This window comes from Pseudophryne corroboree, chromosome 3 (genome assembly GCF_028390025.1).
Source record: "Pseudophryne corroboree isolate aPseCor3 chromosome 3, aPseCor3.hap2, whole genome shotgun sequence".
In the NCBI taxonomy this organism is placed as follows: Eukaryota; Metazoa; Chordata; class Amphibia; order Anura; family Myobatrachidae; genus Pseudophryne; species Pseudophryne corroboree.
The window spans coordinates 276600027-276613408 of NC_086446.1; the positions used below are offsets into that span (position 1 = coordinate 276600027).

A 13382-nucleotide genomic window follows, 5' to 3' on the forward strand; every position below is an offset into this window, starting at 1 on the left:
TCTTAGGGAGTGTATAAAAAACCGGTACCAGCGGACAAGGGTTCAGTAAGGGTTCAGATTGCTGTAAACAAAGGGACCAGGGCCCGTGCCAGCTGGAGGCAGCTGGCACGGGCCCTGGTCCCTTTGTTTACAGCAATCTGTCTAAAGATGAAAACATAGCCTTAAAGGCGCTAAGTAAGAGGCAGGACATCATTATAAGAGGGGCCGATAAAGGGGGATCCATAGTCATCCTTGACACCAAGGACTATGTGGCCGAATGTCATCGTTTACTTAATGACTCGGACACGTATTGTCCTTTAGAAAGGGACCCGACAGGGGTGTATGTGAAGGAATTATCCGGCATTTTGAATAGAGCATGTGAGCAGGGAATGGTATCCAAAGTGATGGTGCAGAAATTACTGAACCCTTGTCCGCTGGTACCGGTTTTTTATACACTCCCTAAGATACACAAGCACGCACAGAGACCCCCTGGGAGACCGATTGTGTCGGCCAGGGGATCTCTGTGTGAACCATTGGCCATCTTTCTTGATGCTTATTTACAGCCGTGTATCCAGCAAACCTTCACACACCTCAAAGATTCTAATATGTTGTTGGAGAGATTCCTACACATAGAGCAGGTACCCCCCAATTTGGTAATGGCCACCATAGATGTTACCAGCCTTTACACATGCATCCCACATGCAGGGGGTTTACAGGCCGTGAGAAGGCTTATCACAGGTAATCCGGCATATAAGGGCCCTGATGTGGATGTGTTCATTGAACTGCTGGAGTTCACCCTGACGCACAACTATTTTCTGTTTGAGGACGAGTTCTTCAGACAGATAACTGGTTGTGCGATGGGATCGGCAGTGGCTCCGGCTTTCGCAAACACCTTTATGTGGGAGACTGAGAAGGGGCTGTTTTATGAAAACTCGGATGTTTCCAAGCAAATTTTTTTGTATTATCGGTACATAGATGACTTGCTCATCTTCTGGACAGGGGATGAGCAGTCCCTATGTGATATCATAGCGAAACACAACAGCTCAGATAGTACCATCAAACTTACCATGAAGTCGAGCCATTCCCATGTGGATTTCCTGGATATTTCTATCCGGATCAGTGAGGGGAGAATCGTCACTGATTTATTCTCTAAACCCACTGATAGGAATATGTTATTGAAATATAACAGCTTCCATCCCACCCCCACCATACAGGGTTTGCCCTACTCCCAATTCCTGCGGGTCTGCAGGATTACAAATACTGCAGCAGACCTTGAGAAACAACTTGATATAATGGAAAACAAGTTTGTGGAAAGGGGGTACCCCACTTCCCTATTAAAACAAGCTAGAAGTAAAGCATGTGCACAAAATAGAGTGGATTTGTTGACCAAAACCACGGCTAATAAGAAACAAAATAAACTACCGTGGGTCAATACCTATGATACTAACAGCCGATATACTAACAAACGGGCGAAGGCTCTGTGGCCCATCATCACCACAGACCCTGAAATCAAGATATTAAAAAATACGCAAATCATGCCAAGTTACAAAAGGGGAAGGAATATTAAGGACATGCTGGTTAAAACCGATCTTAGCAAATTTAAAAAACCTGTGCCGCAACATTTCCTTAGTAGACCCAATGGTTGCTATAGGTGCATTGGCTGCACTACTTGCAGCTATATGTCCGTAGGGTCCAGTATTCTACACCCACATTCCGCCAAAAAGTATACCATCAATTGGCCATTGTCATGTAATTCTAAGTTTGTTATTTATGTCATCATGTGCCCGTGCGGCTTGTATTACGTGGGGAAGACAGAATGTCTTTTTAAAATCAGAATGGCCCAACATAGACAGGCCATTAGGGCGGCTCTGACGTCAGGGAATAGTGAGCAGCCGGTAGCACGGCATTTCGCCAACCTCAGGCATGGGATGGCCACTTTGAAATATCGGATTATCGATCAGGTGCCTGAGTCCATCAGGGGTGGCAACAGGGCATTAAAACTGCTTCAGTTGGAATCCCGTTGGATCTTCAGACTTGACACCATTAGGCCCAGGGGCCTAAATGAATCATTGGGTCTGAGTAATTGTTTATAAAAACAGCTGTGTCGGCACTATGGTCTCACGACTGCACTTTATGGATAGGATTAGTGGGGAGCCTTGAACTATAGAGGGGGAGTCAATTTAGTAGTTTTGGACGGCTGTCTACTGTCATGGGAATACCAAAGGTATAGAGCCCTTGGAGGCCTGGGGAGGTGGTCACTCTTCCTTGTTCTATTGCTGCTAACAACTGTGTGGAGTTTACATGTACTCTGTTTGGTTACATTGTATGTATATTGTATTTATGTTGTATGTTTAGCTTAATTAATGGATTGTGATTTTAACTACATGTGTATAATGTTGCTGGATATATATATGGGGAGGGAGCGATCCGTGAGAGGTGGCACGTCTGGTACTATTGGAATGGTGCTATGATTTTTTAGAGGGGTAGGCCTCACACTGGGTGTGTTTTAATATTTTGATGGGGGTTTTTCAGTTTTTGAGTTTTTCTAACTTTTTTGTGCACTGTTTTTATCTACAGGCCGCTGCAGTAATATTGTAGATGCAGAGGAGATTGTTTTTCATGAGGCATATAAATACACGGCAGATCACTGAAGTGCCCTATAGGGGGACGCTATTGTATTGTCACTGGCGTCTTTTTATAACCCTAAGGGTGTTGTTTTAGTCGCAGGATGAGCGAGGCAGGCACTAGCACTTTCTGCATCTTGTCACCATGTCTACACATAAGCACAGCGCACTTTCAATATGCTAGGTGTGACGCTGCACGGACCGGCTCCCTTACTATGATGGTGTTTTGTTGTTTTGTATACAGGGTTGCCGGGGCAACGTGGGCGGGACCCGGAACGTCACTTCCGGCGGAAGTATCCCGCTCGTGGAGACGGACGCCGGGCCCTGGACACGGCGGCGTCGGCAACCTGTGGGGGACGTCCTGGAGGGGTGAGTGCACCTATAAATGTTGGTTTGCTTTCACTGTGTGGTATCCTGACGAAGGGGCTACGGGCCCCGAAACGTTGATAATGTCATAATTTTGCAGTGTGTTCACTAAAACGTTTTTTTGCTACCGAAAGTCTCTGAGTGCCTCCTTCCTGACTGGGTATATATATATATATATATATATATATATATATATATAGTGCATCCGGAAAGTATTCACAGCGCTTCACACTTTTTCCACATTTATCTAAATATACAAGATTAAGGGCAACATTTATTCATTTAAGATTATTTATCTATTAAGGATAGGGGGAAAAAGGAGATTTATGGTAGACTTACCATGGTTAAATCTCTTTCTGTGAGGTACACTGGGTTCCATAGGGAATACATAGTGGTGCAAAGATGGATCTTGATCCAGAGACACCAACAGGCTAAAACTGTCCCAGGGTGCTTTGCGGGGACTCCTCTATATAACCCCGCCTCCAGACACTGTGAGCTCAGTTTTAGAGTTGGTGCCTGCATAAGCAGGTCACTTAACAGGGGGGGCTGCGTAGGCTGGCCCAGGATGCATTGCGGGGTCTCCTCTATATAACCCCGCCTCCAGGCACTGTGAGCTCACAGGTTTAGTTAACCAGTCAAATGCTGAAGCAGGAAACATAGAAGGCAGATGTTAGTCACATAGAACCACGTTCTCACAACAGGAGAAGGGACCAGCGGCTAATGTCATACACCCCAAAGAAGCTAAGTGCGTCAGGGTGGGCGCCCTGTGGAACCCAGTGTACCTCACAGAAAGAGATTTAACCATGGAAAGTCTACCATAAATCTCCTTTTCTGCAGCGGGGTACACTGTATTCCACAGGGAATACATCGGGGATGTCCTAAAGCAGTTCCTCAAGGGAGGGAAGTATCAAAGGCATAGAACCTAATGAACGTGTTCACTGAGAACTACGTAGCCACCTTGCACAACTGTGCTGTGGACGCGCCACTGCGGGCCACCCATGAAGGTCCAACAGACTGAATAGAATGGGCCTTAATAGCAGCAGGAGCTGGGAGCCCAGCCTGTGCATAAGCTTGCACAATCACCATTCTAATCCATCTGGTCAAGGTTTGCTTATTCGTAGGCCAGCCACGTTTGCTTTCCCTTGAGGTCGAAAGTAACAAAAAGTGGTACTCTTTGCCTTCTGTGCAGAAGGATTAGTATTTGGGAGAAACGCAGTCTTAGCAGCCGCTAAGTTAGTTACAATCTTATTCAGATCTTCCCCAAACAGGATGTCTCCCTTAAAAGGGAGTACCTCCAAGGTCTTTTTGGAGTCCAGGTCTGCCTTCCATGACCTCAACCACAGAATTCGGCGAGCCAGGATGGACGTAGTCGACACCTTGGCCGCCATTACACCTGCTTCAGAGGACGCCTCCTGAATGCAGTGGGAGGCGGTGGCATTATGAGAGAGATATTGTCTGGCAGTGTCAGATATATCCTGAGGCGGGATCAGTACTAAATCCTGCTGGACGGGATCTCGGCGGTCGAAATACCGATGCCGGAATCCCGACCACACAATCCCGACAGGGCTGGCAAGCGGAACGCAGCCCCTTGCGGGCTCGCTTCGCTTGCCACGCTGCAGGCACGGTGCCTCGCTACACTTGGCACACTATTATATTCTCCCTCTATGGGTGTCGTGGACACCCACGGAGGGAGAATATGTCGGGACTGTGCCGGTCGGGATTCCGGCGTCGGTATTTCGACCGCCAGGATTCCGTCTGGTGGGATCTTGACCGCATCCCCCTGAGGCAGCTCTTCCTCTATTGCCTGAATCCATGCTTCAATTCCTTTTGCGGCCCAGGAGGCTGCTATAGTGGATCTATGTACAGCACCTGTAAGGAAGTAAATAGACTTTAGGCATCCTTCGACACGATTATCTGTAGATTTGTAGAATCAGCTTAATAGCCTCCGCTAGGTCAGGGACATCAACTTGCGTTGTAGTTTCCTCGTCAGCAGCGACTGTATCAGTGTCTGATGGATCAGTATACTCCCCACCCTCATCAGAAGTATCATCTGAGATATTAGTGGATCCACTTAGATGACCCCTTGACCGCAGAGGGACGTGAGGTAGGATTTTGTCTAACCATTTATTGATTCAATTGTTCTATCTGGGTAGACAGAGTATCCGCCCAGGGCGGATTAACCATAGGGACAATATGTGGCTGCAATGGCACAGGAGGCACCATAGGGGGCGTAAAGTGTTTCACAAGCGTATTAAGCATATTTGAGAACACCGCCCAAGGTGGCTCCTGACTGGCTACAGGAGCAGAGGACTGACTGGCAGATGTATGGCACATATTACACAGACCATCATTCAAAGCTTCCCCCTCAGGCAAATCCCTAGCGCATGCTCTGCATGATACAGGAGTGTCCGCGGATTTCCCGCCCTTTGTATTAGAAATTTCAGTGAATGTAACCGCAGAGCGTATGAGTGCGATACAGCCAGACAGAGTACAATACCTGCAAATAAATCCCCTAGTATGTGACAGCGTACACAGTACACAACACCACCGTCTAAATCCGGTAATATGTGACTGCATACACAGTACACAACACCAGCGAATAAATCCGGTATGATGTGACTGAGTCCACAGTAGAATACACTTAACGGTAAATACTGTGCACCACTATATATGAGACCCTGACGCACCTAGTCCTAGGGTACAGAATGCAGTGATAGATACAGCTGGGATACACTGAAAGTGAAATCCACACGGCAGATACATGCACACACAGTTACAGTGACAATGCAGATAATTATTTTAGTCAGACAATAAAACTGCACTGGACAAGATATATACATATGCGCGGTCTGAGACAGGATGTATATATCAGAATACTCGTACAATATATTCTGGTAGAGGTACACTTGTTCTTAACTAACGCTGTCTTAAAATGACATGTAGAATACTTAAGTTTCTGTAGAATCACAGCGCTGATAAAATCAGGCTGATTTACAGAGGAGACCTTACCCTGCAGTCCCGGAGACCAGTCGCAGCTACTGTGAAAGAGTCAGGGAGTGAGGGAGAGTATGAGGCAGCTCCAGGGTGGGAAGTAGATGGCGCCCGGAGCTGGGGGAGGGGCTACAGGTCAAGCGCCTTATCCCCTTTGCTGGTCCTCACCACCTGGTACTATGGAGCCTTATAAAACATGGATAATGTATTATCCGACCTGTGCTCCCCTGCCCTGGTGGATATAGTGGGGTCCCTGTACGGCCACAGTCCCTGTACGATCCTCTTACCTCCTCCCTTAGTAGCAGCCACACGATCCCGGAGAGCATCTGCAGTGGTGTGTCTAGGAACCGGAGCGTCTCCGCCGCAAGTACCCGGGAACAGAGGCAGCGGGAGTATGCGACGCCACTGGGAAGGTGATGGAGCCGCAGCACAGCATGTCACATTGATATATGAAGTGCTGCAGCCCTTGAAGTCTTCTAAACAGCTTTTTCAGGGCTGCCTACGCAGCCCCCCCTGTTAAGTTACCTGCTTATGCAGGCACCAACTCTAAAACTGAGCTCAGTGTCTGGAGGAGGGGTTATATAGAGGAGTCCCAGCAATGCATCCTGGGAAAGTCTAAAGCTTTAGTTTGTTGGTGTCTCTGGATCAAGATCCATCTCTACACTCCAATGTATTCCCTGTGGAACAAAGTGTACCCCACTGCAGAAAAAAAAATATTTTTTTATTTCTATGGCGGCAACAATTGTAGAGCACAACTGTGGCACTACAAGTGCAAGTATTCCCTGCCACCCATGTGCATGCTGGTAGTCAGAAAAGTATCGGCATTCAAGAACACATATGGGATCCTCTGAATACATACTGGCCCTTGCAATGCCACTAGAATCACAGGTTCTCAAACTCGGTCTTCAGGACCCCACACGGTTCATGTTTTGCAGGTCACCTGTAGATTTTTAAAATGTGACAGTTGGTGATACACAGTGCACCTGCTGGGTGACATGGAAAACGTGAACCGTGTGGGGTCCTGAGGACCGAGTTTGAGAACCATTGCACTAGAGCTTGCACTATATTTTGACATTATTACCCAGGTACCGAATGACCAGGACTACCAGTGCTACCTCTGGGTGCAGGGAGCCAATCATTTTTTCCCTACAAGAGCAAGCTTTTATCCTTACATGTCTGGCAATAGCTTGGGTATGATTTCCAAAGTGAATGTGGCTTTAGGCTTAAGAACTACCCCAGGAACTTGCTTCATGGTAGCTTGGTGTAATCGGAATTCAACATCGCCACCTTCCTCTTTAGAAACCTGATTGCTGTATTTAGTCACGCCGTGTGCCACCCAAGTATAACTGGGTGCATCAGTCAGGTCAGTTACATTACATGACTGTATTCCATCCATCCGAACACACAGGTAGCAGTTGCGGAAATCCATATCAAGGTCGCAGTCTTGGATGAGATCAGAAGATAAAGTGAAAGCACCTTGCATACCCACTGCTTGTTTGGCATCCTTTCTTTTTTCCCACCGTACAGGTACATCTCTCAGAAGAATTCCTGCACCCTCACCTACAGCTGATTCTACCGCTTCCATAGCACAAAGAGGAAACCATACCAACTGATATTCTCGAACGTTTCGATAGTGTTTAAGAGGAGGTCGGTTTGCCAGAGAGGAGAAGCAGTCAACAGGTCGAGATGTATGCTCCAAGCAGAGCTGGATTCCTGGGGCTGGAGTGCAGAGCTGGGGTTTTGGGGTAGGTAATCCACGGTCAACAACAGTACATAGTTGGACAGGAAGAGAATCCCCAGGGTGCAGATGGAGTGTTAGGTTCATGTAGTGACCACAAGGGCTGTGTCCCACAAAACTCATGGGGTTAAATATTTCCACACCTTCTTTTAAGGAAAGTATTGCTTGCTTTGGCTCACCCCGAATTATTGACTTAACTGCCTCATGCCATGCTTGAGAACTAAAAGCGGTTAAATCTTTCCGTGTTACATTTCTGAGAGGTTGTTCCCGGTAATCAGTGTAGGAATACACCCTGCGTTTCCAGGAGAGAGAGGTGCCACTTTCAGTAGGTGTTGGTTGCCCCACTGGCTGAAGTGCACTGTATTCAAGCACCATGAGACTGGACAAAGAGTCTCCATTCAGTGGGAATGCTACATTTAAACCCCTGCTCTTTGAATCAGCTGTGACTACCACAGCCAGCTTTTGCTTTACTTCCTTATGTAGTGACAAAGCCAACTTAAGAGCATATCCTGTCTTCTCATAGGTTGATTCCTTTTTTACTCTTATATCAAAGTTGCAACAGAGTAGGTCTATGTCCTTAGCAGAAATTGTTGGAACATTTTCAGAGACACTTGTGAGGGTTTTGTGGAGCAATCTCTGCACCACAATGTCTATGTATCGACGAAGGGGTGATGATGCCCAAGTATAGGCACACACCTGAAGGGAGTAATGGCAACCAGCATTCTGTGTACCAGAGCGGCTGAAATACGAACGACCAAGTTGACGCCTAAATTCCCTGACAGCATAAAACAGCTCGGGATGCAGGTCATCTGTGGACAGAAGGTCGGTGATTCTAGAATGGTTATGGTTTTGTGCAGCATCCTGCAAGTTTTCCCATACTGAGGTTAACATGGTTACTTTTTGTCCTAAAGAGGGACTTGGTAGTTTGGGACGTTCAAGCAGATGATGTGACAAATATGCAGAAAAAGGTAAAAGTTTTCTAAATTTTGTACTCAGCTCCTCAATCTTGTTAATACTTGGAGGATTCTGGCATCGTACTGGTAGAAGATGCATTATTTTTTCCTTGCTGGTAAGATACTCAGCCACCCAACTGTTGTACATAATCATCAGCTCTTCTATCATCCGCTGAGCGTCTTGAGATCCCAATAGACTATCTTCATCTGGCTGTTTGTAATTGGCAGCTGCCTCCAGACGGAAAGTTCGATGGATTTTTGAGAAGTGCTCAGCTATACATAAACACCCTTCCACAGTGTTAAATGTCTGGGGCTTCCCACTTTCAGCTTTCAGAATGGAATTGGCTTCTTCGTATGATAGCTGACGGTCAGAGCAGATAATAGTGCGGCAAAAGTAACCATCCATCATTTGGTCAGCATCCTTGTGTACTATTACAAAAAGGGATATGGTCAGTCGGTCACACGATGGTTTCAGGCTACACAGATTAGAACATAACTTCTGTGGCAGCATATGGACTGCATCATGCTCAGGGGGGTAGAAAGTGACTCCTCGTTCTTTGGCTTCATTGTCCAGGTCACCTCCTTGGGGAATCACAGCAGCCAGGTCAGTGATATGAACGCCGATCTCATAGTTATCACCTTTGTCCTCTACAGAGATAGCATCATCCAAATCTTTGGCAGACACAGGATCTACAGTGAAGGTAATAATGTTCCTGCAATCCTTTCTGTCTTTTTCTAAGGAGTGGTTAATAACCAATTTATTGGCTTCTTTTGATGCTTTTTTTGGGTACGTATTGCCACTTTCAATTCCATATGCATGGTTAAGGATCTCAAGACCCTCTTCTAAGGTAAGCACTGGAGGCAGAATACGAGTTACAATCCCAAGAGGATAGTAGAAACCTTGACGCCAGCAGACTACCTGCACCAAAAACAGTCGGCCCCGTCTCATTTCCTGTGTCAGTTTCTCAAATCTTAGAGTTTTGATACGATCCCCTTCAAATTCACGAATTGGGATGCAGTCCTGTCTCTCTTTAAAACGTAGACAAAAAATCTTAGTCACCGATCGATCAATGGGAATCATAATGTTACGATCATGTGGGTCCATGGTGCAGACGATGCAATGATTTTTCTTGTCTGTCTCCAGGACTCCCACTACTGTCCCTGCTTGAGGCTGGGTATCTGGTAACAACTGAATAACGACTTTGTCTCCACTAAATGCTAGACCACAATTCTTACGCCCATTAACAGATATATGACAGGGTGGAGAGTCATCAAGGGTTAAAGCATAGCCTCGATCAAAATCTTCCTTGATCAGTTGGCATCTCTTGTAAACATTGGGCTGCATTTCCAGGTACTGCTCTAGAATGTGTCTAGGGAAGTGTGTATATATGTCTTTTTTTTTTCCAAAACTGGACGTTGCTGAAACTGTCAGCATACCTTCCTCAGACACAGACACACAGGCATCCTTTTTACTGTCTAGCAACTCCTGAAGAATGGCATCCTCTGAATTGATGTCCAAATCGGATACCCAAGAATCACTGTCCTCCTCTGCATCTTCTTCCCCTGGCTGTTGCCTCCAGGCTTGTCGGTTACATACTACCTGCTTTATCTCTTCCACGCTAAGCTCAGGTGGTATGGCACTGCCGGCGTCCACACATTCCCGCAGGTAGTTTCTCCAGATACGGCTGCACCCACCAAAAGAACACAGGGCCACCACATCTCCGACTACAATGACCTGGGAACGTGCACGTGTCAGAATGGTGTTCACAATTCGTGGATCACAGAAGAAGTCCAAGCTGAAAGTGGATGAGGCAGGAGGATGAACAGGGAGACTATCCACAGAACGAACAGTGCTCAGAATAATGACGAGGTACTCACAACCTGCCAAAGAAAATTAATATGAGCTACTTAAGTATAAACAGCTTAATAGACAACAGTGGCTGAGATCTAGACTTAAAAACATTCACTCTCTGTTTTTGTTGAATAAGCAATTTTATAAATGGGACTACCTTTAGTTTTAAGAAGGCTCCTACTGTATTAATAACAGGAGAGGGCTCCCCAACATTTATATATACATTGCTCTAATGAAACTAATCGACTCCAATACACCAGTCTACCAATTGGATATATTGCTTAATCTCTGTGCATCTGTTGTGTGTTAACAAATGCCATGTTTCATAGATGGTCAATATGAGCATGTAAAGAGTGATTTAGTGGGGTATATTTACTAAAAGTCGATTTTGGTCCGTGTTTGATCGATGTTTGGTCGATTTTGTTTTTAAGGGTCTAAATCCCACATTTACTAACAGATGATTTTTGACATCATTTAAAAAAAAAGTAACCAAACATCAACTCAGATCGATTTTTAGGAAATATACCAATAAATCCCACATTTACTAACAGATGCTTTTTGACATATTTTTTTTTAAACAATGTCAAAAATCATCTGTTAGTAAATGTGGGATTTAGACCCTGAAGCACAAAATCGATCAAAAATCACCCCAACATGGACGAAAGATCGATCAAAATCATCCCAAATCGACTTTTAGTAAATATACCCCTATGTCTCCACATTCAAATCTTACAATAAGAATTACATTTCTAGGTTGGTAGCTGCTATTAAGGATTTTTTTCCCTTCACATACAGTACAATGTCTTTGGTAAATATATCACTTTATGTTTCTTTCTATCCATCTGTGTTTTTTCCATTTATTCATATCAAACAATTATTTTATTGCCCAAGCATAGGTCACAGTTGTGCTCAGAAAGCTCGATTATGAGGTGGGAGTAAAGAGCAAGTAACTGTGCCCCTGGACAAACCATGCTGCAACAAATAATACGCAGCTTTATTTTTACACTGCAACTTAGATCTGAGTTTGGACACACCCCTCTCAAATCCAAATCTATCTGCACATTTTCAATCTGCCCCACCTGCAACGTGACATGGTTTTGCCCAGGTTACCTGCTCTATCCCACCTCAGAATCAGACCTATAGGGGCAGATGTATTAAGCCTGGAGAAGTGATAAAGCAGTGATAAGTGCAAGGTGATAACTCACCAAGAAAAGAAGAAATACAGACAGCGCTTACAGACTTCTTATTATAATAATAAATGTATTAATTTGCTTTATCTTAATAATAATTATCCAATAGTACCATTATAGTACCAAAATATAGAATAATAAAAAATCCTTCCCTTGCCTCTACAACAAATTTGCATGCAAAAAATAAATAAAAAACTAAAACCACATTGACATAAATTAATAATTCATGATACATCTAATAAAATCGTTCAATGCTCTGCTCCATACATTAGTTAAACTTACCCTCTTAGTGCACAGAAGATACAACAGTTGCAATAGGTCACAGTGTTTCACTTAATTGCTACAAAGCTGCAACAGCTGAGTCCGTTGTTCAGTCCCTTATTTTCACTCAGTTTAATGCTGTATCCTTTCCTTAGTGATTTAATCATAAGGTAGATGTTGTAGGGGCACTGAATCAGACGGAATATATGTAATAAAACTTGCTTTCAATAGCACATAGTACGTATAACATTCAGCAGCTTTTTAGCTCCCTTTGAATTGACGCTGATCTGTTTATAGCAGCAATAGATTAGTCATGTAAAATACTTGGAGCAGTAGAATTAATGAATATCATCACGGATTTTATAGAACATGGCCATGTTATAATTTAATTACCACTACGCCTTCAGGGTTCCGTTTTTGTAGTCCTCCCGGCTCTGGTGCCAATTAACCTTTTAAGACGAGCCTTATCCGGAGATACGTCCAAATTTCCTCCTGATGCTAGACGCAAGTGGTAAGTCAAGTTGTCGCTGGCAGGTAAGATACAGAGACGCGTTTCACTGCCTACTGGCATCGGCAGCTTCCTCAGTCTGACTGCTTTGTAGCAATTAAGTTAAACACTGTGACCTGTTGCAACTGTTGTATCTTCTGTGCACTAAGAGGGTTAGTTTAACTAATGTATGGAGCAGAGCACTGAACGATTTTATTAGATGTATCATGAATTATTAATTTATGTCAATGTGGTTTTAGTTTTTTATTTATTTTTTGCATGCAAATTTGTTGTAGAGGCAAGGAAAGGATTTTTTATTATTCTATATTTTGGTACTATAATGGTACTATTGGAGAATTATTATTAAGATAAAGCAAATTAATAAATGTATTATTATAATAAGAAGTCTGTAAGCGCTGTCTGTATTTCTTCTTTTCTTAGTTTCTTTATATTACGTGTAGGGGGTTGGGAAGTCCCCCTGCTTATAGTGAGCTGCATGCAGACTTGGGACATATACATTTAAACGTTTTTAAACCGATTAAATTTAATTGTATTGGCGCCAGGGGGGCTACTTTATTGTAGGTGTTTCTGTTTTGTTGATAACTCACCAGCCCATCAGCTCCAATATGTAAATTGACAGGAGCTGACTGGCTGGTGCGTTATCACCTTGCAGTTATCACTGCTTTATCACTTTTCCAGGATTAATACATCTGCCCCATAGTGTGATCTTATCTCAGGGCAAGAAAAAACAAACTGGGGTGGGATGTAATGATGTCACAGTTCAGCGGCATTGCGGAATGCTGGATGAACGCTGACCTTTCTTTAAAGGGGCAATCACTTACAAGGCAAAGCCATGCCTTATAAGTGATTGCCCCTTTAAAAAATAGTTTGAGTTCGGCTGGCAGCCCGCACGGCCGCTGAACTCGGGCGTCATTACATCC

The 13382-nt window shown here is 44.4% G+C and overlaps 1 protein-coding gene across 4 annotated transcripts in view; it reads right to left on the minus strand.

The window, feature by feature from the left end:
* Positions 1-13382, minus strand: part of HELZ2 (helicase with zinc finger 2) — a 200538-nt gene that overhangs the window by 94093 nt on the left and 93063 nt on the right. For all 4 annotated transcript variants that reach the window (XM_063959139.1, XM_063959142.1, XM_063959141.1 and 1 more), the window contains one exon: positions 7133-10532. In XM_063959139.1, coding sequence (XP_063815209.1) covers positions 7133-10532 — 3400 coding nt within the window. The remainder of the gene's footprint in view (positions 1-7132; positions 10533-13382) is intronic.